The 26,275-nt window shown below is 58.6% G+C and overlaps 1 protein-coding gene across 1 annotated transcript in view; it reads right to left on the reverse strand.

Annotated features, from left to right (window-relative positions):
* Positions 1-26,275, reverse strand: part of PHF21B (PHD finger protein 21B) — an 88,205-nt gene that overhangs the window by 19,149 nt on the left and 42,781 nt on the right. Inside the window, exons 3-4 of the mRNA XM_052639838.1 lie at positions 2,005-2,097; positions 529-879 (exon numbers count right to left, since the gene is read on the reverse strand). Of these exons, the coding sequence (XP_052495798.1) occupies positions 529-879; positions 2,005-2,097 (444 nt within the window). The remainder of the gene's footprint in view (positions 1-528; positions 880-2,004; positions 2,098-26,275) is intronic.

The raw sequence follows: 26,275 nt of genomic DNA on the forward strand, positions 1-26,275 counted from the left end.
CCACACATTTTATTAGCTAGTTAATTATTCCAACGAATGAAATACTTCATCCGTCGAGGCATTGTCCTTTTCCCACGGGTATTGATTCATTCAGCCACACGGTCTTTTTTTGCCTTTCTTGGGGGAGGGGGTGCACACCGCAAGGCATACGGGATCTTAGGTTCTGACCAGGGATCGAACCTGTGTCCCCTGCGGTAGAGTCAAGGAGTCTCAACCCCTGGCCCCCTGGCAAGTCCCTGGCCACACAGTCTTCCACTCACGTACTCACTCCCTTTGCACCCCACCTTCTTCGCACACCGGTTCACTCGCTTGACTCCTCTTTCATACACCGTTTATCCTCCCACCGGCTCACCCACTCACTTATAGCCCCAGCCCACCCGTTCCCTTACCGACTCGTCCAGTCTCACTGTCCATTCACTCTGCTCTCACCCCATCCGTTCACGCGGCCCCTCGACCGTTCCGCCAGCCGGTCGCTCACGCTGCCCAGCCCCCCTCCACCTGGCCCGCGGGGAGCCTGCCCTCCCTCACCTTGTTGTCGGCGCTGATGAGGAGGGGCTGGACTTTGACGCTGTCGCTGACCACGGACACGGCGGTGCTGGGGGCCAGGGCGGCGGCATTGCTGGGGGCGGTGGAGATGATGGCGTAGGCCACCCCGGCGCCGCTCAGAGGAGAGCTGACGGCGGTGGGCTCAGGCAGGGCCCGCGGCTGGCTGCCGGGCGCTGGCACATGGCTCACGGTGTTGTTGGCGGTGGGGAGCGCGGGGCTGGGGTTCTTGATACTGACCACGGTGGCCTTCTGGAATGTTGGGGGCTGCTTGGGTGGCCGGTCCCGGCCCGGGGTGACGGGGAGGCTGTCTGGGATCAGAGTCTTTGGCCTAACCTGGGGAAGGGAGGGTCGGGGACATGATCAGACACACAGGGGGTTGCTGACAGGCCCGGCCGAAGAGCAGTCCTGAGCAGAGCCAGGACTTGGGGAAGACTCCAGAGCAGGGGCAGGGACGTGACCTGGCTCAGAGACCCCCGTGTTAGAGGAGAGGGGATGGCGGTGTAGAGACTGGGGACCTGCTTCCGGTACCACCTCCTCCAGGAAGCCCTCCCTGACCCTCAGGCAGGCTATGAGGTGCTATTCCCACAGCACCCCGGGAATCCTTCTAACTCAGGCCAGTCACTCTGGGTTCACAGCGTCTTGACTCCTCGTCTGTCCCCCTCCTGGAATCTGAGCCTGCTGGGGACAGGATCCTGGTGAATTCAGCACAGATGGGCATTCAGAGGGGCTGCCACGAGGACAAGAGGGCCCTGGGCCCCTGCCCCTCACTGGGTTCCGGCTGAGGGCATCTGTGCAGCCTGCAGCCCCAGGACAGGCAGCAGCCGGCATCACCTGGGCAGCTGGCAGCTCAGCAGCAGGTGCCCCACTAAGCTGAGTCCTCACTGGCAGGCTTCTGCTCCAGACCTGGCCCAGCTACAAAGGCTCTTGTGTCCCGATTCAGCCCTCAAGGCCAGGGAGGCACTGGCAACACCCCCTCTGCAGAAGAGGAGACTCCGCCCAGGAAGGTTAGAGGTCAGTCGACTGGTCCAGAGTGCTGAGCCCAGTCTCGGGGGCCCCAGACTGAGCCGGGGGCACCTGGCCCAGCGTCTCCCAAAGGCACCTGCTCGTCCAGAGTTTCTCACGCTTTTCTTAACCGTGGCCCATACTCAAAAGTCTTCATTACATTGTGATCCAGTCCGGAAACAAACTCTGCCCACAAAACAGTGTTTCCGATGCATCTCCTCTATTCTAGTCAAGCACAGTTTATTCCATTAAAAAAAAAATCCTGGTCATGACCCACTGAACTGATTTCTCAGTTCTTCAGTGTGTGAAAAATGGGGTCTAGTCCAAACATCTCCTCTGGAAGGTGGGCAGAGGAGGCAAGAGAGGAAAGGGACTCCCTTGTGGTTGCATCTAAAACCTCAGTGCTGAGGGGCTGTGGACAGACAGACACCCCAGGGCCCGCCGCAGGCTGCTTACCTGAGGTAGCACTGCTGCTCCTTGCCCGGCCAACCTCTGCAAGGAGCTGACCTGAGGACCAGTGACAGGCACTGCAGTGATGGTTCCCAAAGCCTGGAAGACAACGGAGGGCAGCACTCAGATGGGACGGGGCACGGGGACGCGACACGGGGGGAAATCTGGGGGCTGTGGTTAAGGCACAGAGTCTTGGATACAACACCAAAGATACACCCCACATAAGAAGAAATTAATCAACTGAACTTCAGAAACAACTGAAGTTGGAAAGACAATTTTTAAGAGAATGAAAAATGAGTCACAGCCAAAGGGAAAAAAAACACTTTGCCAATCACCTATCTGATAAAAAGACTTGTACCCAGAATATATAAAAGAACTGCCAAAACGCACTAATCAGAAAACAACCCAATTAAAAACTGATTCGAACAGAACAGTTCACTAAAGAAGATACGCTGATGGCAAATAAGCTACTGAAAAGATACTAAATATCATGAGTTATTAGAGAAATGCAAATTAAACGATAGTAAGATACCACTACACACCCATTCAGAGGGTGACGATAAGAAGAGCTGGCCGAGCCCAGGGCTGGTGAGGACGGGACGCAGTCCGACCGCCACTCTTGGGAGCATAAACTGGTATAAGGAACAGTTTGACAGTTTTGTAAAAAGTTAAATATATGTGTATTGCTATGGACTGAATGTCGGTGTCCCCCAGAACGTGCGTGTCGAAACACTAATCCTCAGTGTGATGCTTTCACGGATGCAACCTTTGAGAGTGACCAGGTCATGAAGGTGGAGGCCTCTTGATGGGATTGTGCGTGCTCACTTAGTCATGTCTGAGTCATGAGACCTCGTGGACTGCAGCCCTCCAGGCTCCTCTGTCCATGGGATTCTCCAGGCAAAAATGCTGGAGAGGGTCGTGATCACTTTCTCCAGGGGATCTTTCCAGCTCGGGGATCAAACCCACACCCCCTGCATCTCCTGCATTGGCAGGCGGATTCTTTACCTCTGAGCCACTGGGAAGCCCTTCAGACAGACACAGCAAGAGGTCTAGCTTCTTTTCTAAACCTAGTCTTGAATCAGATGTCACAACATAAAACTAATTGTAAATAACAATTGAAATAAGAACATTTTAAAAGGCTTCGTTCCCTCCCGCCCTTCAGTTTCAGGAATTAGAGATGGTCTGGATAGGCACTCCAGAATTAGTGCCCTCGTAAGCAGAGATTTGAGAGGGTTTCCTTCCCGTCTCTGCCACGTGAGGACACAGCAAGGAGTCTGCCATGGTTCGAATGTTGAAAGTGAAAGTGTTAGTCACTCAGTCATATCTGACTAGTTGTGACCCCATGAACTGAAGCCTGGCAGGCTCCTCTGTTCATGGGATTCTCCAGGCAAGAATATGGGAGTGGGTAGCCATTCCCTTCTCCAGGGATCCTCTCAACCCAGGGATCGAATCTTTGTCTCCTGAATTGCAGGTGGATTCTTTACCGTCTCAGACATCAGGGAAGACTTTTGAATATTAGCGTCCCCTTAAAATTCACTTGTTCGAATTCTAATGCTCGAAGTGATGGTGTTAGAAGGCAAGGCCTTTGGGAGGTCCTTCAGCCAGGAGGGTGGAATCCTGATGAAATGAATGGGATTCCTGCCTGTAAAAGAGGCTGCAGCAACTCTAGCCCCTTCCTCCAGGCAAGAAGTCTGCAGCTGGAAAAAGCCCTCACCTGGCCAAGTTGGCACTCTGCTCTCCAACTACCAACCTCTGGAACTGTGAGCAATAAGCGTTTCCTTCTTTCTTTTTTTTTTTTTTAATATCATCTCTGCTGGATGTCTCAAAGACACTTGGTGTAGTTTAATGCTCATTCAAAGAAACACTTGTTTTTTGTTTTTGTTTTTGTTTTTTCAGTTTTGGCTGCACTGTGTAGCATGTGGGATCTTACTTCCCTGACCAGGGATGGAACACAAGCCTCCCACACTGGAAGGGCAGAGTCTTAACCACCGGACAGCCAAGGAAGTCCCAGTAAGTTTCTATGTACAATAACCACCCAGTCTGTAGCATTTGGTTCTCGCAGCTGAAATGGACAAAGGTAACATCCATCTGCAAATCAGGAAGAGGGTTTGCACTGCAAACCAGATCAACCAGCACCTTGATCTTGGACTTCACAGCCTCCAGAACTCTGAGAAATACGTGTGTGTTGTTTAAGCCCCCAGGTTGACGGTGTTTTTCTTGCAGCAGTCCCAACTAAAACACGCTGCCTCTAGACATTACCCAAGGGAAATGAAAGCACATGTCCATACAGAGGCTTGTTCAGGAACACTCCCAGCAGCTCTGCTGGAAACAGCCCAGATGTTCATCGACGGGTCCACAACAGGTCCACAAATGAGCAAACTGTGGCTTATCCACCCAAAGGAATACGACTCAGCAATGAAGAAGGAATGAGGAATATGCACCGCATGGATGCGTCTCAAAGTGGTTTTGCTGAACGAAAGGGGCCAGTCAAAAAAGGGAGCACATATTATTGTATGATGTCCTTTACATGAAATTCCAGGAAATGCAAACTCATCTACAGGGATTAGAGACTGTATCAAGATAGGGGATGAAAGGAAGCGACTACACAGGCCTAGGGAAACTTTGGAGGGTCAAGGGTGTGTTTTCTATCTTGATTCTAGTGATGGTCTCACAGATGGACGTCTATGTCAAACATCTTGATTCTAGTGGTGGTTTCACAGATGGATGCCTATGCCAAACACCTTGCACTTTTTAAATATAACACTTTATTGTATATATTGTTCTAATATATCCAATATAGCTGCTAAAAATAAAATCCCTCCCTATTTCTGCCCTTAAAGCTCTCTGTCCCTGGAAGGAGTATCATCCTTCCCCAGATGAGATGACAGAGGCTCCACAACCCACAGAGCTGCTTCCCCTGGTCACGATGGGGTGGTCCCTCCCTCCTCTGGAATTTCCCACCTGCCCCAAGTGGACAAGCTCTGAGGTTCATGTCCTTCCAGCCAGCTGCCTGCCTCTCTGCATGGAGCCAAATTATCCACATTTAACTGGAAATTCACCATGGACATTTGCTGGAATAGAGCTTTATATGCAATGCAGAGAGCATCCAAGCAAACACGGTCACTCTATGAGGGAGCGTCTCAATCCACCGTGCCGTTTTTCCCTCTCCAGCACCGTGTAGCAAGACCTGTCCAATGCCCGTGTCTTAAAGATTCTGCCTGCCTCTCGCAGAGGGATGCACATAGAAGGTGGTGCCCTCAGCCCCTGGACCCGCCATTGCAACCAGCATCACCTGTGGAGTCTGTCTGCTGTCAACCCCTGGGCCCCAGCCCAGAGCTGCACAGGTGAGCGGCAGGCACAAAGGGAGCACCATTTGATTAAATAAACTCCCAGGTGATTCTGCCAACCTGGGGACTGTGGGCCGAGAAGAAACCAGCCTGTCCCTCCAGCAGGTTCTGCCGTAAAAGGCCCACATGGGCACTCGGCTCCATCCGCGGGTGGGGCTGTGCTGGCCCCTGGAAGCAGGGGTTCCTGCGCGAAGACCCCAGGGCCTCAGGACCACAAAGGCAAATCCACACCCAACGCCCACAGAGCCAGAGAACAGACACAAAGCTGCCTTCCCTGGGGACTCCCTTCTGGCTAAGATCCCGGAACAGGCCATCCAGGCGAGCGCTGCACGCCACCTGTATGGTTTTCCAGTCCATGCGTATCTGCACGGAAAGGCGTGAGGGTTGCCGTGCATCCGATTCTGAGTGTGTTACTGCACCAGCTATTTGATTCTCTGGCGTCCACTTGGGCACATGCGTCCTGTGTTTCTATATTAATTCCTCTCTGGGTTCCTCTTTTGCTCTGTGTCCGTGTGTCTCACATGCACTACCGCCCATCTACGCCTTCATTGCAGGTCAATGCTCAGCCCTCTCTCCTGACCTGAGACACACCGGTGACTTCTGTCCACGCACTGAGAAATTCACAACCAGGGAGGGGACTTGGGGGAGGGGACCACGATGGGGAGGCATGGGCAGAGGCGGCTGGAGGGGCAGAGCCCCCGAGGCTGGGGTGAGTCAGAGGATGAAGGAGACAGGCGGAACTTTACTTTGACCTCACTCTCAGATACTCGGTGAGCAAGAAAGAAACCTGAGCCGCCACGGGGGAAACAGTGAACACCTGTGGGACGATCACAGAATAAAGGTCATCCACTCGCTGACTCCACGTTTACGCCACTGCCTGGGACTCGGGGTGCCCGCTGACTCTTCAGGGAGCACTCTGCAGGGTGTCCTGGGTGCCAGGAGAGCAGGAGAGGTAGGGAGGGAGGCTTTGACTCCCTAAGTCAAAGCCCGAAGTCCTAGCCTTTGGGAAGGAGTTTATCAAACAGGCTGCTGAGCAGATTTCCGGGAACTGCGGGTTTCCTCCAGGAACACCAGAGACCCCTTCCTCCCCTGTCCGTCCCCCCATCACCAGGTATCTGTTCCCCTTCGCTCCAAGGCTTAGCCCAGAGCACGTTCTTCCACGTCCTTATAAACCTTTAATTAACAGGCTGAAGAGACAGTTTATCTGGCAGGGGCTGACCTTTCTGCTCCATGTCGGAATTTATCGATAGCAGCAGAAACAATCATCTCAGGGGCTATTCCACCAGCCCCGGATAGTTTATGGCCGCACTCTGGTCAAGATAAATGAGCTCCTTATGACGACAGTTACAGCTTTAAGCATTTTAATAGGGAAAAGGGGGCCATAAAAGTCAAAGATAACTTCATGCGTTTTCCTGCATCGGTGGCGTCCCCGGGGCAGCCTGGGAAACCTCAGCCAGGCTCAGTCCCGGCCGAGGCGGGTGGGAGGCGCCCAGCAGACAGGTGTGTCTGACGGTGCCTGGGCGAGGACGGGCTGGGCTCTGGTTCTGGTACCAGGTGCGTGTGGCCCCCAGCTCTCTGCGCCGTCTTCTTGTCCACGACGGGGAGCGTCTCTGTGGCAAGGGGCTAACGGGAGTGGGCGCCCAGGATCCGTACAGAGCCTGGTGCACGTTGGCTCTGCGAGCGCCATGTAGAGGGAGTGGGTCACACCTGGCCGGGCTGGCGCCTGGAACCGGGACACCGAGCGTGGGAGGGAGGTACAGCCTGCCACTCCAGCAGGGACGGCCTTGGGGTCAGCCCGTCCAGGAGCCAGTCCTGCAGAGGCCCCTCTGGTTGGGCCGACCTGCGGAAGTCCGCTCTGCTCTCCAGCATCGGTCTCTCCATCTCGCATGTGGGGCACACGTGCTCGTCTCCCCGCAATGACGAGAGGGAAGTACAGGAACGTGAGGAAGTGTGAGGATGCAGAAAAGGAGACCAGAGCCTGGTGTCCCGCGCTTCCCGCTGTGTTCGTTTCAACAGCTCTTCCTCCGCGTCAGGGGACAGACCCCGGAGTGTCTGGGGACAGTCTGCATCCGGGGCTCACACTGAACCCCCAGCACCCTGCACGGCCTGGGAACTGGGGTGCTGGGCAGTCTCTCACCCAGACTCTGACCGGATGGATCAGGAGACTGGCAGTCCCAGCCAGCGGGACAGGAAGCAGCAGGACCGGAGGGCATGCGCAGCGGGTCGGGGCACTCAGTCCTCTTTCCTGGCGGCAGGAGGCCAGGAGCAGGGTGGGGGTCATCGCGAGCCGAGTGGGGGGACAGAGTGCACGGGGTGGAGCTGAGGGAGAGAGGAGCATGCACCCTCTAAGACCCCACCCAGACGCCCTTTTCCAGAACTTTCTCCACTCACAGGACTCAACTCAGGGCTGACCTTGCCCCTGAACTCAACCTCCAACCCTGAGCACTGTGGGGGGCTCCTAAGCCCCTCTGTGCCTCAGTTTCCACAACTGCCAACCAAAGACAACCCCACACACCCTCTCCCAGGACAGCTGTCGGCGTGTCACAGCGAGCGGGAAGGCATCGGGTAGACCCAGCTTAGCCCTGGGTCGAGCACGCCACGCATGGCCTCTCCCGAGGCCTGCAGTGAGCGTCCATCCCAGAACTGGAATTGTTCACAGGTTTCCAATTCAATGCCTGCCGCACAGAGGGCTTCCCTGGAGTGTGAGTTTGGGAGGCCAGAGGATGGTGGGTGGGTGTGTGGGAGGTTCCTACAGACTCCAGGGCTTCCACACGCTTTTCCCCAGCCTGAGCCCCCAAACCCAAACCACCAACCCTCAGACAGGTGCCCCAGAGGTGACCCAACCCTGCCTCCGGTTGCACTCGGGACATCAGAAGCTATTTTTCAAAACTCCTCTGTTCCCACTCAGGACTGGCAGGGCCCGCCTCACAGAGGGGCCTTCTCACGTGACAGCACCAGAGAGGGGCTGCCATGGCAACGGCTCCTGGGGGTGCGGTGTGGGGCAGATGGCTGTGTGAGTACACGTGTGGTCTTGCATTGCCTTCTGCCAGACACTCGACCCTCCTGCGTCCTGGGGGGCCCTGGGGTCCTGTCCACACCTGGAGGGGGCGGAGCTCCAACCTTGCGAAGGAAGTGACCGTCCTTCCCCATGGTCCCCAGAGAGACACTCCTGCCCTCTGACCCCCCACCTGCACGTCAGGACCCAGCCCCTGGGCACAAAGGACCACAGGCCGCCACTCAGAGGCTGCGGGATCAGGGTCCAGGGAGCTTTTCTATCTTAATAAGTCTGAACCCGGAGGAGAGACCCTTTCCAAGTCGGTGCTCAGGGGGCTTGCAAAGGGAGCTCCGCTCTCCCTCGAGAGAACCGGATGATGTGAAGCACGTGTCTGAACCTGGGCACCATGCAACGTCTCCTCGGTTTCCTGACGGAGCCACGCGGGCCCAGAAGCTGAAGGCGTTCTCCCCCAAGGCCACGTGACTCTCAGCTGAAAGCTCACGGTCTCTTCTGGGTTTTGCTGGCCCGGAGCAGGTGGTGCCCACAAGGAGAGAAGGATTGTGCCTCTGCAGCAAGGCCGGGCCCTGCCCTGCCCCAAACGGGCCACACCAGGGTGCAGGACACACAGGAAGCCACGCCGGCTCCTTGCCCTCTGACCCCACTCAGACCCGAGTGCCTGCAGACCCGGGAAGCAAGGCCATCAGGAGGCTACGATGATTGGAAGCAGTGGTTGACTCAGGCCTCAAGCGATCACCCAGCCAAGGAGATGCTCGGGTGGGGATGGGAGGAGCCAAGGAGGGCTGAAAAAGGCCCGCTCCCGCAGGACGCTCCCAGGTCCTGGACACGAGTGTCCAGCTAGGCCAGGTCCCTCCTAAAGGACTCCTGTGGAGAGGGTGCAGCCTGCACTCCAGTCCCCCACCCCCAAGGGCTGCTCTGGTGACCTGGGACTCAGTTTCCCCATCACAGAAATGGGAGCATGGCCTTCCCTCTCATCAGGCTTCTGAGGACTTGGGAGTGATAGCCGTCAGTGTTCAGAGTGGGTCCCAGGCTTCCACGGTGGCTCAGGCAGTAAAGAACCTGCCTGGAATGCCGGAGACCCGGGTTCGATCTCAGGGTCAGGAAGATCCCCTAGAGAAGGAATGGCCACCCACTCCAGTGTATCCTTGCCCGGAGAATCCCATGGACGGAGGAGCCTGGAGGGCGGCAGCTCACAGGACTGCAAAGAGTCGGACACGACTGAGCGACTAACACACACGTGGGTCTCAGGGCCCCTCCGTGCAGGGGCAATACCAGCACGGGCGTGGTGATGAAGCCACAGAAACTGGCCCCCAGGTCCTGGGGAGGGAACGGACTGGTCAGGTGACCACAGCTCAGCGCCCCTGGTCTCCAGAGCGCCCCACCCTGGGCCGCCGCCTGGGACACTCAGGACAGCTGGGTTTCTCTGCGTCTGTATGAAGACCATGTTGACGTCCACACAAATACACGGATGGAACTCTAGAAACACTGACAGGGAGCCCTCCTAACGACATGACACCCACACGGCACGTTTCTTGTTAAGAACAAGGTGGATGCGGCTCCTTAGGCGGCTCACCCGCTGCCACGCCGGGGCAGCCCACAGCGCATCTCTATCCACTGAGGCCCCAGGACTGGACAGGGCGCCATGGCCCCACTGCTGACCCAGAGCATTTGCCCTTCGCTGAGGAGTTAAGGGGAGGTCCTCTGTGTCCCCAGGATCACTCCAGGATGCGGCTCCCGGTTCCTCTGGGAAAGCCCGCACTCCAGGCGAAGGAAAGCAGCTGCCCGGCTGGCCACTTTCAGTCACCCCCCACCTAAACTTCCAGAAGCTCAGCCCCAAATCGGCGCCCGTGAGAGGTCTGCATGCTGAGCGGCTGGGGATACGGTCTTGTGCCTGGGAGCAGCTTGTCACTGGGTCCAAGCAGCAGCATTTCTGTCCAAGCTTGACTCGGGCAGGCGCTGGGCCGGGGCTTCCGTCTCCTTGTCACTCACCAGGAAAGAGAAGCAGAAGCTCACTTTGGCTATAGGGAGCCGTGCAGGTGTTACCAGTTCCCCTCCTAGTTGCCAGAACATTCCGCCAGGCCTCCCCCACCCCCACACCGAGGCATGAGATGGGGGCTGGTGTTACACGGCCAGCCTATGGCGGGACCCGGCTCTCTCCACGGCCTGACCCCTTGGCCGCCACGTGCGAAGCCAGACATCTGGCCGGGGGTCGGGGGGTGGTTTCTGGGGCCACCATGTCCTGAGCCCCTAAACGTTCCCATAGACCCGTCTGCTGGCTTCATCCTGGGGGCTGCCGCCCCTCCCTCGCATTGCCCTGCTCAGATGCCCACTCACACCCTTGTGATGCGAGCTGAGTCCTGAGCTGAGACTCTCAGCCAGAGGGGAGGGTTTGGGACTCGGAGTTCAGGACGTAGGAGGGGCCAGGGAGCACAGCCAGGGAGCCAGATGCCCATGGCCTGACCGGCAGGCGCTGGAGCGTCTCCGGGCTGGGCGGGGAGGGCCCAACCTTACGGAGCTCAGACCCCAGCACTGCAGTGGCGGTCCCCGAGGAAGGAGGCTACCCTGTTGATAGCACACGTCCGTCCGTCCGTCCCCTCCACCTGACCCGGGTGGCTGGGCTCCAGCCAGTGCCGTGGACACAGAGCAAGAGCCACCTGACAGCCAGGCTCCCGGCAGGAGGAGGAAGCCCCCTGTGTCCTGGCACAGTCCCTGTGACCTGGCACAGTCCCTGTGACCTTGACGAGCCTTGTCTGGGAGGCTCGTGGGGTCCCTGGGGTCGGGGCAGGGCAGCTGTGGCCCCAGACGCTCCCCGGACGCTCACCATCGGCTCTGCGGCGGCTTCGAGAACTGCGTGGAAGGGAGAATCCGCTTCCCCAGCCCCTCTTCCCGGCCGGGAAAGTGTGTGCTGAGCTGACCAGAGTGGGGGCCCCTGCTTTCTGCACCCCGTGAAGCTCCCGTCTGAAAGGGGTGCAGCAGCCCCAGGCCCCGGAGAAGCATGAAAGGCTCCCCAGAGAAGGTGGCCAACTGCCCACTCTGCAGCAGCCAAGCGGCTTCCCAACTTGCAATTTTCCTAACATCTTTATGGAACCGCTGTGACAGTTCCATAACAACGGAGCTCCAACATCCGTAAGTGCCAATAAACATTAACGTAACCTAAGCACCACTTTTACAGTCGTGCAACACCAGCTTGTTATTCGCAGATGAAATCTGACTGCCGCCTCCATCACGCTCAGGAATGCCGGAGACGTCCTTCCCTGTGCTGAGGCGAACTCTGCCAGCCCCAATCGGCCCCCCAAGCCCGTGGCCCACCTCCCCTAACCCCGAGCTCACCCACACAGGACCATCAAGGGGCCTTTGGGGGTGCCTGTGAAAACCCAGGGAAAGGCACCCCCACCTCTGTGGTCTCCTCCCAGCCCGCGTCCCGTGTCTACAGCTGGGACCCCCCAATGCATACCCGGAGCCCCAGTTACTGGGGGTGGGGTGGGGGTAGGCAGCCAGCCTGCACTCGAATTCCACTCCCCTGCTGGCCTAGGTCATGTCAAGCACCCATCCTCACCCTCGAAGCTGGGGCATCGAGAACCGCCTCGCCTGTTCCCAGGACCAGAGGGTCAGACACTGGGAGGCATCGGGCCCTGAGCCGCCGGTGTGACTCACGCTGTGGGTCCTCCAGCTCACTCATGCACATCGGGGACCAGGTGTGGTGACAGGGAGGAGGAGGGAAGGATTGCAGGGGACAGGGCTGGCGGGAGGGCCGCGGGGGCTCCTGATGGAGTGAGGATCAGCTCGTCCCCGCCTGGGCGTGCCTCGGGCCACTGGGCTCACATGCATGGGCACCATTCAGCGCCTTCAACGGGCAAGACTAGGAAGAGCCGACAGTTGGTCTGCAGGGGACGGATGGATGGGAATGTTCAGAAGACGGGAAACCTCCCGGCCGCCCGAGTGCGTGAACCACCGCATACGTGTCCACGAGCAAACAGGGCCTTGGATCCCCACCCAGAGCTTGGCTGTTCCCTGAGACTGACCGGGAGCCTGGGAGGGCTCTTGGCTGGTGTAGCCGGCCAAGCAGAGCTGCTGTGTGCAGGCAGGACCTGAGGTACCCACTGTGGGTCAGGTGGGGAGCCCTCTGGGGGTGGATTTTCGCCTCTTGAGACATGCCAGCTGCCCTCTGGAGGGGCAGGGTGTCCAAGTGGCCCATGTGCCACAGAGGCCGGGGTGATCTCCCCTCCTGGGGCTGGCCAAAGTTGCGAGGCTGTTGCCCACAGGTACCCACTGGCTCCCCTGCCCTGAGCATCCTGCTCCTTCCTGGGCTTCAAGGGCTGGTCCCCAGGGCACTGCAGCTCCTGGGGGAGAGGAGGCTACACCCCGGGGTCTCTCAGGAGACCAGAACACTGGTTCTTTAAAACAAGAAACCTCTTCTAAAACCTGCATCCTCATGCCCCACGAGGGGAGTCATTTTCTAAAGCCCTGTTAGGAGGCTCTGCAAACACCCAACTCGAGGCAGAGCTGTTGACTGCATGCTTCCGGGGAGATCAGCTGCTGGCCCAGATGCTCTGGCCAGGCTGGGTCCCGGTGACCCCGACCGCACAGGGCTGGCCGAGGCGGGCTGCCCAGGGCCACTTAACCAACACAGAGGTCTTTACAGGCGAGGTCATCCTTAACCAGAGAGCCCCAGAGAACACACGCGGCTACTCCGCGCTGACATTTAAAACATCCTTTCAGCAGCCCCCAGCGTGGCAAAGTGGTTTAATTAACTTGAAAGGGTGTAATTTTATGCTATTTAGTAGGAAATACACACACTAAATGGCATTGTGGACTAAGTATCGGGGGCTGCGATCTTCAGAGTGCAGGAAAAGAACAGCCCCGAGTCCCTGGCAACCGCAGGTGTGCGGTGGGCGTGCGGGGGTGGGGGTACGCTGGCCGTGTCCCCGCAGACGGCAGCATCTGAAGCCACACGGGATCCGGGGTTGGGGGGTGTCCACAAGGCCAGCGAGAATGGCCACCTCCCATCATCTCAACTGGGAAACCAGCGCTGTGTCTGAGAACCAAACGTGGGGGAGGCTGGAGCCAGTCAGGGCCCCTGTTCCCCTACTCAGGTGCTCTGGGTACCCACACCCTGAGAAGGAGGCATCCCCATGCTGCCTAGCTCTGCCTGTGGACACGTCCAGAGTCACGGGGAGTAGGCGGTCCTGAATGGCCGCCTCCTGACTGGAAGCTCCCCCCCACCACCACCATCCCCAGTGAAGGGGCTGCCTCTTCTAATGAGGTGCCTTAGGGAGGAGGCCAGCCCCTTGGCCCTGAGGACGGATGGGTGAGGCGGTGTCAGTGCAGAGGAGCCAGGGGCTCCGGCTGTGGCCTCACGGGCACCCTGGGAAGACCCTGCACCAGCTCTCCTTCCCCTGACCATCCCCTGGAATGATGGAGCAAATCCTGTAGGGAAGGACGTGGGCCCGTGTCCAGCGCTGCAGGAGGCACAGGGGTCACTTCCCTCCCAGCACAAAGGGGCCGCCTCCGGCGCCTGGGTGAGAAGTGGGCAGCGTGCTGGGCTCCTGCCTTCCCCGACCCCCGGCCCCCAAGGACCACCCGGCCCCCTCGCCTCACGCTCCCTGGCTACCCCCGGACTTGGGGCGCAGTAGTGTCTGTCCCCCTAACAGGAGGCCCCAGAGCTGCTCCCCAGCCCCCCAGGTCCAGAGGCCGCCACCAACCTCCGTGCACCTTCAATACCAACCTCAGTGACGGGAAGACGCCATCCACAGGCGCGACCCCAGGCCTCTGGAAAATAAACGGTCACTTAGGAAATCTAATTTCCACGTGTGATTGGCGGGCGCCCGCGCCCACTGGCCCTGGCCTCATTAGCCTGCCACCTCCGACGCCCTGGAATCTAATTTAAGGGGAGCATGTCTGCACGGCACCCCAGGGAGCCCGCTGGCGGCCAGGACACGCTCCCTATGGGGAGAGAGGTCCCCTGCGGTGAGCCTCTCATGGGCGGTGGTGGGGCGGGGCGGGCCCCGGGCCCCCAGAGGTGCCTGGCGCTCCAAAGAGGCCCCCACCCCAGTAAGACAGAGAAACGGTCGACTGATAGTGAGCACGAGGCCTGAGTGTGTGGCTTGACGATTTCAACAGATGTCCACACTCAAGTCACCAACACCCAGGCGGAGACACAGAAAGCGACCCCAGAGGCTCCCAAGAGCGCCTCAAAGACGGTCTGCCTGGGGAGGCAGGGTCCTGCTCTTGGCAATGGGCTCCCAGCTTGATTTCCCGACCTTGCAGCCAATAGGAAAACAGGATTAACCCCCCACTACCTTTCACGTCAAGGCTGTATATTGTCACCCTGCTTATTTAACTTATATGCAGAGTACATCATGAGAAACGCTGGGCTGGAAGATGCACAAGCTGGAATCAAGATTGCTGGGAGAAATATCAATAACCTCAGATACGCAGATGACACCACCCTTATGGCAGAAAGTGAAGAGGAACTAAAAAGCCTCTTGATGAAAGTGAAAGAGGAGAATGAAAAAGTTGGCTTAAAGCTCAACATTCAGAAAACGAAGATCATGGCATCTGGTCCCATCACTTCATGGGAAACAGACGGGGAAACAGTGGAAACAGTGGCAGACTTTATTTTGGGGGGCTCCAAAATCACTGCAGATGGTGATTGCAGCCATGAAATTAAAAGACGCTCACTCCTTGGAAGGAAAGTTATGATCAACCTAGATAGCATATTCAAAAGCAGAGACATTACTTTGCCAGCAAAGGTCCATCTAGTCAAGGCTATGGTTTTTCCTGTGGTCATGTACGGATGTGAGAGTTGGACTGTGAAGAAGGCTGAGCGCCCAAGAATTGATGCTCTTAAACTGTGGTGCTGGAGAAGACTCTTGAGAGTCCCATGGACTGCAAGGAGATCCAACCAGTCCATCCTAAAGGAGATCAGTCCTGGGTGTTCATCGGAAGGACTGATGCTGAAGCTGAAACTCCAACATTTTGGCCACCTCATGCAAAGCTGACTCATTGGAAAAGACCCTGATGCTGGGAGGGATCGGGGGCAGGAGGAGAAAGGGACGACAGAGGATGAGATGGCTGGATGGCATCACGGACTCGACGGACATTAGTTTGAGTGAACTCCCGGAGTTGGTGATAGACAGGGAGGCCTGGCGTGCTGTGATTCATGGGGTCACAAAGAGTCGGACACGACTGAGCGACTGAACTGAACTGAACTGGACTGAACTGAACTGAACTGAACTGGACTGAACTGAACTGAACTGGACTGAACCGTTCTGACCAGGTAGTCCTAGTGGTAAAGAGCCCACCTGCCAATGCAGGAGACATTAAGAGGCCCGAGTTCGATCCCCGGGTGGGGAAGATTCCCCGGAGAAGGAAATGGCAGCCCACTGCAGTAGTCTTGCCTGGAGAATACCATGGACAGAGGAGCTTGGCGGGCTACAGTCCGTGGGGTCGCCAAGAGTCGGACATGACTGAAGCGACTTAGCAGGCATCTTCCTTTCTGACCTGTGGGCAGTAACTGGGAGCAGCACCATCTATCGAGAGCCGCTCTGTGCCAGGCCCTGTGTGGACAGAAGCGAGCAAGGCAAGGTGGCTATCCCCATCTTTGGGGTCAGGCTCCGAGCAAGTGCCAGGCCAGGATGTGAGGATGTGAATTGAGATCTGAGGCTGCTCAGACAGTGGAGACGCAGGTCCCGCCAGCACAGAAGGGCCGGGGGTGGAGTGCTTACCGTCACCGACAAAGCGCCATCGTGTCTAGGCGGCTTCCATGCTTCTGGGAGCTGAGCTCAGGACCCCAGTGTGGACAAGGAAAGTGGCAGGAAGCAAAGTGACCTGCCCCAGCAGAGCAGCTGGGGAGGCACCAGCAGGAGGGGACCCCAGGGCGGCCCTGTCCCGCAGGATGAGACGCGGCCACAGGAAGGGGAAGGACACAGAGAGGCACACCGGGTCCCCGGGGCTCAGCACGGAGAGTGGGGCCCTGCTGTGGCCCACGTCCCCCGGGCACAGGAGGCGCTTAGAGCCCATCCAGAGCAGGGCAGAGGGGACTGCAACACCTGGCAGTGCCTTGGGACCTGGGAGCCAGTGGCCGTGGTGATTCCCGGGGATCCCTCTTCTGCACATGGTCCTGTGCAGGGGAACCACGCTCAGCTTCAGAAGGTAGGGGCCCAGCACCAGGCGGCACCCCTCCCGCCCACGTGCCAGAGAAACAACCCAGACTCTAGACCAGAGCCTTCATCTCCAGACTCAAGTTTCCCCACTTCTAGGACAGGGCCACTAGCACCTGGGGTGGGGGGAGATGGTCAGGCAGGTCCCTAGAAGGTATCTTCTGAACTTGACGCTGAGATGACCCAGGCCCAGGGCAGGGAGCGTGGAGGAGGCCATGGGAGGCTTGGCCGCAGGGCGCCCTGTGTGGCAGGTGCTTTGCAGACCCGCTCATTCCACAGGAGAGAAACCCAGCGATGCTCAGTCTTCCCCATGAGGTTGCTGGGTGCCAGACCCATCTTATGCTGCGGGGCGGGGTGGTCTGAGAGCTCGCCTCTGGGAAGCGTCCTGGCCTGGCTGCAATTCGTGCAGAGCACAGACGAGAGGACGCGGGCGAGGCCAGCCATGGTGGAGCCACGCAAACGGACGCTGGCTGGCTCTCAGCAGAACCAGCCTCCATGTCCTCAGGATGACCGTCTGCCCAGGGCAGGTTTGTCCTGTGGCCACAGGCACAGGGTGGGAGGAGACACCTCTCAGGGAGCTACACCGGGGCCAGAGGCCCTGTTGCCAAGCTCCCTCGAGGTGCTGCCTAACAGAGCCCAGCCCAGAGGGCATCCCGGGAGTGCTAACGACCCTGCAGCCCAGCAGGCAGCACGAGGGGCCAGGGCCACCTCTGCGCAGACAGACACGCGCCCAGACACAACGCGCTTTCCTGAATGGCTCCTTCCCCCACCGCCTTGGGGACGGCTGAACAGACGTTTCAGGACCTTCCCTGTGTTGTGCACACCCTGATTCACCGTGGCCAGGCTCCACAATGCCCCCAGGGGCGGTGGTTTGCTCCATCCCAGTGTAAGTTAGTTACCTGCGTGTGTAAACTGTCAAAACTCATCTAACAGTACAATGAAGACCAGTGAATGTCAATGCATGTAAATTATATCTCAAAGCAAAAAGTTATATATTAAAAAAATGGCAAGGGCTGCAGCGCCAGCCCTTATGGGAAGGAAGGGAAAGGGGCGCCTCTGGAAGGGCACCTGCAGGAGCCCAGACCCACCCCCCAGAGGGGGGAACCTGGGTCCACACCCATCCCCCTGCCACCTTTTGGCGGCTTCACAGTCAGCGTGCTGCTTTGGGACAGGAATTCGCAGTCCTATCTAGGTCAGTTAAGGCCTGAAGAGCGTGTCCCAGCTTCAGGGGGCTGGGGGTTGGGGGGAAGGACTGAGATCGGGAGAAAAATCGGTACGCTCTCTGGGTAGCGCTGAGCAAAGTCTGGACTGGACAGGGTCATCTATGGAAATAAAGCGCACACAGGCCTTACCACCTGGACAGGGTTTGTTGCTGTCCTGTTATAGACTTCTGTCCTCACATCTCTGAAAAGCACCTGGAACTTCAGGGAAGGGGTGGCCTGCTGCGGGCTACGAGGGACAGAGGACGTTCGCGAACCTCAGTCAGGCTCCTGGACCCGGCGCCACGGTGCCCACAGCAAACGCACAGAGCTGCACCCGTCAACGGTGGTAAGCGACGGGCGGACAGCCTGGAGATTCGAGAGGGCCCGGAAGCTGCACTAGTGGAGGCAGGGAGGCCAGGCAGGAAGTGCAGGGGGCTCCAGGGAGGCCCTGGATATGAGTGACAAGGCATGAAGACCGGGACGAGGGGGGCGGTGGTTTAATCAGGGCGTGACACGAGTCATGAAAAGCCCAGAGGTCACTGGTGGGGAAAGCTACCTTAAAAGTGGGCTTCCCCGGTGACCCGGCGGTGAAGAGCCCGCCTGCCAGTGCAGGGCACACGTGTTCGATCCCTGGCCCGGGAAGGTCTCACATGCCGCAGAGCAACCAAGCCCGTGCAAAAACTACCGAGTCCACGTGCCTAGAGCCTCTGCTCCGCAACAAGAGCAGCCGCTGCAGTGAGAGGCCGGTGCACTACAGCTGAGAAAAGCCCCCAGTCGCCGCCGACTCTTTGTGAGCCCGTGGACTGCAGCCCACCAGGCCCCTCTGTCCCTGGGGATTCTCTAGGCAAGAACACTGGAGTGGGTTGCCATGCCCTCCTCCAGGGGATCTTCTCAACCCAGGGATCAAACCCAGGTTTCCCTCATTGCAGGCAGACCCTTGATTCTTTACCGCCTGAGCCACCAGGGATGCCCGAGTCCCCAGCGCAGTTCTAACTACCAGCATTAGCACTGCTGATACCTGCCTGCTGCGAGTGACTTCCCAGGCTGCGTGGCCCAGACCGCATCCCTGGGTTAGTGAGCCATGACAATTAGGCCTCGCTGAGCAGCAGGGCCCACAGGATAGAGAGATATTTTAATTTCAGATTTGGGGTCTCAACTTATGAGGGAGACCAGAGGAGGAGCAGGACAACCCCTGGGGGCTGGAGCAGGAGGCTGAGATGCTGTCCGGGTCAGTCAGGCTGCCGAGGATGGCGCAGACCAGGCTGGGATGCGGGCAGGGCCCTCAGGGTAGGGGGGCATTTCTGTTCAAGCTGCACAGGCATGCGGGCCTCTCACTCCACTCCTGCCCCGGGTTTGCCAGAGAGGCACGGCTCACAGGGAGCCCATCTCATTGGCCCTCACTCGGCAGGGAGAAGGAGGGCAGATTTCAGCCATGAGGCCCCACCCTCGGCCAGAAGCCCCTCTGAGTGTGCCCACACCTGTCCCCAGTGCAGATGGCGGGCGCCCTGGAGTCCCCTGGAGTGCTGAGAATAACAACAAGCAACAAGCCACACTTGAGGAAGGAAAACGTCGGAAGGGAGACCAGGGTGGAACAGACTGACTCCCATGTGAGGCCTCCGAGCACCTGGACACCTTCTGAGGAGGCCTTGGCTGGGCAGGGGCAGCCGCAGACACATGGGGTTCTCTGCCCTCAGGGGTCATGGGGCTCCACCCACTCACATCAGCCAGGCTGAGGGTGGGGTGGGGCAAACCAGGGGCCGCATCCTCCAGGGAGGATGACTCATGGGTCACCCGAGGGCCACAGGCACAGAGGGGTGGCGGGGAGAGGGAGGGTGGAAGGTGCCCACCTGAGCTATGAAGTGGGGGCTGGCCGGCTTACTGCCATTCAGGGAATTCAATTTCCAGCATTTGATGCCTTCCCTGGTGGCTCAGAGGGTAAAGAACCTGTCTGCACTGCAGGAGAAGCAGGTTCAATCCTTGGACCAGGAAGACCTCCCTGGAGAAGGGAATAGCAACCCACTCCAGTATTCTTGCCTGGGAAATCCCACGGACAGAGGAGCCTGGCAGGCTACAGTCCCTGGGGCCGCAAAGAGTTGGACACGACCGAGCTGTTACCACTTTTCACTTTCACATGTCAACTTCTCAACATTCCAGCTCATTCCAGTTTTTAAAAGCTCAGCAAATATGTGTTGGATGAGCAGAGGGATTAGAGAATGATGACTCCAGCATTATCGAGCCCTTGCTGCGCGCCACACGGGCCTGACTTCAATTGACTCCTTCAGCACCCTGGACAGAGCTCACAGCTACTAGTCCCTTTCAGGCAGGAGGACTGAAGGGCTAAGTGACCTGCCCAAGGTCAGTGAGCTTTGAGCCTGTAACCCACGCGAGGGAAATCCCTGAGACCTCGGTGGGGAGCAGGGGAGCATGTGGATCACCAGGTCCTGGCTGCGGGGTTGCCTCCTGACCCCTCCCCGTGTGCCCAGCCCCAGGCCTTCCCACAAGCTGCACAGCACTGGGCTCACAGTGAGTAAGGGCCAGGAGGGGCAATGACCTCGGCCGGCAGGGGCCGTCCGCCCGTGTGGGCCAGGCCAGCCTGCCCCCTTGTGACTCAGGCCCTGCTCCTGCGGGCTCACCCTCTCCTGCAGCTCTACTTTTCATAACTGCTCAGAACAATGGCAGACCCAGGCAGTGGGGCTAGAAGGTCCTGGGAATTACAGATCCCATGGAAGCGGAGAACGGCCTGGTTTTTTTGACCCTGTGGTAGGTGAGAGTGTAAAATGGTGAAACGCAGCCAAGTCCACCATCCAGGCTAATGGTTGGGTGGGAGTGTGCCTTCTAACCTGGACTCTCAGAACCCTTCTCCCAATCAAAGACCTGCACTGCCCACCTAACGTGTCAGACCGGGTGTTGAAGGCGGGTCTTTGGTCCATTCGGTGGTGATAGGCCAAGTTCAGGGCGCTGGGGGCCGTATCAGGGGCGGGGAGGAGGCCCACCCAGCCTTTGGAGCTGCACTCCCTGCTGTATCCATTCCTTCCTTCCGCCACTTAGCATTCTGTTCCAGGCATGAATCTGTGAGGCCTGTCTTGGGGAGCTCACAGTTCAGTGGGGACAGACCGTCGGCCCTGTTCGTGGAGGGGTGGTGATGCAGAGGGGGCAGGTCACCTTCTAGAGGAGGTGCCCCTGAGCCTGAAGAAGAGAGCACAGGTGAGCCAAGGCTTGGCCAGGAGGAGGGGCTTTGGGGATGGGGCCTGACGGAGACAGAAGGGCCACATGTGCGCTGGCACTGCCTGAGGGTTCACGCCCCTTTCCCAGCTGGACTCCAGAAAGAGGCCAACACGCACCTGAAACCTGGCCACGGGACCTGATCGCACAGAGCCAGCACCAGCCAGGAGGGGCAGCGGGCCGCCCCCACGGGTGCCCTCGGCCCAGCACCACAGAACAGCCACAGGGACAGCGGGCCCAACAGCGTCCAGGGGACACTCGGGCCCACGACGACGGGCACGGCTGGTCTCACGCCGACAGCCCCGTCTCACAGACTCCTCCCCACGCACCACACAGGAAACTGGGCTGGGGCACTTGTCCAGGCTGGGAGGGGAAGGCGGCGGGGGCCGAGCTGGTGCCTGGCCATAGGGCCTGAGCTCCGACTCCCGTGAGGAGCGTGGGGCCCAGAGAACACATAGCTCACGTCTCCATGGGCCAATGCCTGAGGTCTAACTTGAAGGCTCACCACAGGAGGAGGGGTGTGCCAGGCTCCCCGTCCACCCTCTGAACCCCAGTATTTCACCTTCGGTAGGTAACAGGCTGAGACCCTTCGAGCCCTGGTTTCCCCATCTGTGAATGAGCGACACCACCACCCACTGGCAGGAACCACATGGAGATGGGGTTGGTGAGGATGTTCTGCGGCCTGTGAAGGGCTGTGTACCCAGGAAGCTTCCACCTACTGCTTGCATCACTGGACTGCAAAAGCCCAGCGAATGTGCTCAGAAACCACATCTCTGCAAGGGAAGTTCAGGGAAGAGATGGGCTTAATTTCCACGTGCATCTCACTTCCAGGCCTTGGTGGCATCAGGGGCACCCATACTGTGGCGCAGGGCGGGGAGAGGGCTGTGACTTCAGCCCGTGTGTTTGCCTCTGAAATGCACTTGAAGCTGTTCCTCCTCCTCCCCAGTCACTTAAAAGGCTCTTTGGATTCTGGGAGTGGCCGTGGCTTAGTGACGGCCGCCAGGAGGCCTTGACATGCGCCTGGCCATCAGTAACGTTTGTGTTCTTGCCTCAGCTCGGGGACAACCTGGGGACCCGCAACAGGCACCAGCAGAGCTAGAAGACGTACTCACCGCCACCCAGGAGGCCCAGCCAATCCCGGCCCCTGCCTGCTCCACATCCAGCCTGCTACCCAGCAAGCCGACCCGGCACCAGGTTCGGCTGGCACACCTGGCTCCCCATCGGGGACGTGGGCGTGGGGACACAGCCTGCCAGGGGATGTCCACGTCGGGAGAGCGTCCTCGGGGCAGAGCTCCTGAGAGCAGTGACTCGGGGATGACACCTTCTGAAGCCAGAAATAAGGCCGTGGATCCGGAAAGAAGCATGTGGGGAGGAGGGCGTCAGGCTCGGGGGCAGGCAGAGCAGGACCCTCGCTCATTCCCTTTCTACCTCCCTGAGCCTCAGTTTCCCTCTGCCATCAGCTGAAGCAAGACGCTCACCTCACGGGATGGCAGATTTCTGTATCAGGGGTTGTCTGTGTGTCCAGAAGCTGCTTACTACTAGCCTGCTCCCTCCTCCTGCCTTAATTCCTGTAAATTCCCGGTGACAACACGTGAATAGACGTAAGTGCACACGCCCTCCGTGCGTGGAAAGGGGGCTGGGAGGAGGGCTTTTATCAAGCTCTAGTTCACAAGCAAATTCTTTCATATTTTTCCCGCATCTTAGGAGGCCCGTGGGCTCCATGCTTCCCCGAGAAGAACGGGCAACCTGGTTTTTGCAGGAGCCAGAGAGTAAGACAGAGACAGGGGTCTGACCTGGCTTCTTACCCCACCACCTCGTGAAACAGGGCGACTTCATTCCAGCCAGACAACGTATCCGGCGCGTCCCATGCTGACACATGCCTAAATCACACAGACACTCACCTAAATCACGCAGACACATGCCTAAACCTGCACCCTTTCCACTCCCGAGAGGGAACACAGAGCTCACGAAGCTTCTGCTTTCCACGAACCCCTGCTCCATGAGTGAACATGGGCTGGGTCCCAGGACAGCGGCCGGCAGCTTGGGTTTGTCCCCTGTCCATGACCCAGGCCCCCGATCTTTGCTGTACTCAAGGCTCCTTCACCTCGGCTCAGGCCGAACCCCTGGGAGGGCGGGAGCCGGGGCACAGCCAGTGATGGGGGTTCTGGGCAACCTCTTGTCTCCTGCCACCCGACAAGGCTCCCCCCAAATACCGATGGCAGGATGGGGGTGGGTAACCAGTTCTCGCTTACTGGACCGTGGCAGGCAGCTGTGGGCAGGCACGGGAGGACGCACCAGAACCCAGGGCCTCCACTGAGGCTGACGGTCCAGGTGGGACCAGGACTCTCTGGGTCCCAGCAGCAAGCTTGGGGGGAGATGCTGGAGCCCCCTCTGGAGGCACAGACATCTTCTGCCCCTTCACTCCATCCTTCCCCTCGGCCTACGTCACCCATTTATTCAATCCACGAGGCGGTGGGCTTGGCCCTGGGGACCCTGCACCTCTCAGGGCCCCCTTGGTCAGTTCTTGGGAAAGCTGACCAGCCCACTGACCTGGACCCTGCCCCCCCTATTCTGGAGACCCTGGGGTTTCTTCTGTAGCAGCTCAGGGAGGCTGGGGGGTGGGTGGGGTGGGTGTCAGGAGCCCACCTTCCAGGCCTGGTTCTGATCTCTGGAAGCAGAGGAGACAGGCCCCACCTCGCCCTCCGCAGGGACCGTGAGGATCCCCACTAGGGAGAGACACTGCTCCCCCACACCGAACAGAAGGCACTTGCTGGTCTGGGTGTGGTTTCCCAGTTTTTTTTAAGCAGAAGCTCAACCAGTTTGACATTTGATGTTTCCAGTTTGACCCTGGAAACTATAAAGTGCAGCGGCTCCACCTTGGAAGCTTCACGGGCCTGTCCCGTCACCCCCAAGTTCTGCAGACTGGGCCAGTCACGGGCGCCACTGGGCTCTCATGCTGCGATCACGTCTCGCTTTCCCATGTTCCCTTTATTTCTCCTGCTCTAATTTATTAATTAGCCTCTGCTCACAACACAATCTCAGCCCTGGATCTTCTAACCCAACCATGGTCTCTCAATGTGTTCTCTTCCGGTGCGTCCTGGAGAGGGCGGGGGAGTGGCACGGGAGCCTTCCTGCTACCATGGAGCCTCCCCAGGGAAGCCCCACCCCACACCCGAGACCCGCAGCTCCCAGGTGTGCAGGTTTGGTCCCAGGGGTCACACCGCCTCTGAGCTCTGACTTTATCGTATCTGTTTTGGAACTAAGGCTCTAAGGGTGCCCCTCCCCCATCAGCTGGGGTTCCCACCAGAGCCACCCCCTGCCTCCTCCCGGGGACTGGCCCTCCTCTCAGGAGTCAGGCTGGGTGCTCCAGCTTCAGTCCATCTTTAGAAGGAGCCTCCCCCAGCCGCAGCTTGCACAGCCCTGGAGGATCCACGCTTTTGCGGGGTGTGTGCAAGTTGCTGCACAACCGACAAGGCTAAAGCAGTGGGTCAAGGTCTTCTCTGAACGCACCGAACGGCTACAGTTTCTTTCTCTCTTTTCAAATTCCCTTGGAAGACACGCAGAGGGCAGTGCTCATTCAGCACTTTCCGGCCCCTGGAAGAATCCGCAGCCACGATCGGCCCCCCTTCCCTGGGCCAGAACACCTTCATCTTGAGATCCCCACTGACTTCCTGAGCCTCTCCAGAGCCTGAGTGTTCCAGAGACTCATCTATCCCTCTGAGCCCCCCACACACTGGATTCTCGCTGAATTCTTTCCTCCCATCCTGGGAAGATGCCAGTTATACTGTGTCAGGGAACGAAGATGCCCCCTCCCCAGCAGAGTCTCTGGGACCTAGGTCTCTGGCACCAACCCTGCCAACCTGAGCCACTTGGGCTGTATCTCTGTGCTGGGTACCAGCTTTCATCCGGTCACACCTGAGTCCCTGCGAGCACCCATCTGGCCTCTCTGGGGTCACACCTGAGTCCCTGCAGGCACCCGTCTGACCTTTCTGGGGCCATTCAGGTCTCCACATGACCTGAGCAGCAAAATCACGACCCACAAAACCATCCCTGCACCAACAACAACACCTTTCCATCGAGTTTATTGCTGGTCAGGTTCAAACCCTCCCGCAGTTTACCTGTGGACCACACCCAGGAGAGCGAGAGACCCTCAGTCTGATCTGCTCCTTCCATCTTTAACAAGAGGGTCCAGCTCCCCGGAAAGCCAGCGGGCTTCTACGGCTCACTGGCCAAATCGAGCCTATTGCCTATTTCGGTACAGCCTGCCAGGAGAGGAGATCAAATAGAGGATAACATTTTGTGTCATGTGGCAATCACGTGACAGTCACACGTCAGTGTCCAGGAGCGAAGTCGCACTGGAACACGGCCGCGTCCGTTTCCTCTGCACCGTCCACAGCTGCCCGACGGCTGCAGCACTGGGTGGCTGCAGCAGACACTCTACGAGCCACAAAGCTCAGAAGACACACCGTCTGGCCCTTTCCAGGAAGACTGTCGAGCCCCCAGCTAGGCGACGACGAAGGCCGTGTCCGTATCCAAGCGTGTATATACACGTGTGGACGCTGTGTTTCTTCCTAGGCCTGCCGGTGTCCCCAGAGGACACTCGGAGGTCGCACGGAGCTAAAGCTCATGTCACTAGAGCTCACTGTCCACCGCATGAAGGAGGAAGGGCCTTGACTGGACCAAGGGCCCCAGAAAGGGCACCCAGAGGGACAGCTCCCCTACAGCGCAGGTGCAATTACACAAAGGTCAGCTGACTCGGAACCCAGGGCGCTGGGTGTCGAGGAGGGACACAAGGGGCGCGTTTCGAAGGCAAACACCAGCACAGCTGATGAAGCTGGAAGCAGAGGCGGCTCCAGAGCAGAGGAGGGTGGTGGTCTTTTCACACAACAAGGGCGGCCGGGACCAAGAGGTGAGGGGGGCTCAGGGCCCGGGCTAAGCATCCCATGGGCCCAGGTCTGAATCCCAGCTCTGTCCTTCGATAACTGGGAGGCTCGGAGGGGACACATACCCTCTGGACCTCATCTCCCCCAGCATCTACTCTTGAGGGCTCCAGTCAGGAAAAGAGAAGGTTCGCGAAGCAGCCGGGACCGACTCCAATGCGGGGCACGTGCTCAGGACATTGTGAGCTGGGTAATTATTTGCTACCGAAATATAACTGACATGTAATGTTACATTAGTTTCAGGTGTACAGAGAATGACTTGACGTTTGTCTATATTGTGGAGGGGTCACCAAAATGCCTAGTGAATATCTACCACTACACAGTCAGAGTTTCTTTTCTTGTATCTCAAAAGTCATTCCCGTCTTTCCTACTCGGCTCCTCTCCAGGCAGA

The sequence above is a fragment of the Budorcas taxicolor genome, chromosome 5 (assembly GCF_023091745.1).
Source record: "Budorcas taxicolor isolate Tak-1 chromosome 5, Takin1.1, whole genome shotgun sequence".
NCBI classification, from domain to species: domain Eukaryota; kingdom Metazoa; phylum Chordata; class Mammalia; order Artiodactyla; family Bovidae; genus Budorcas; species Budorcas taxicolor.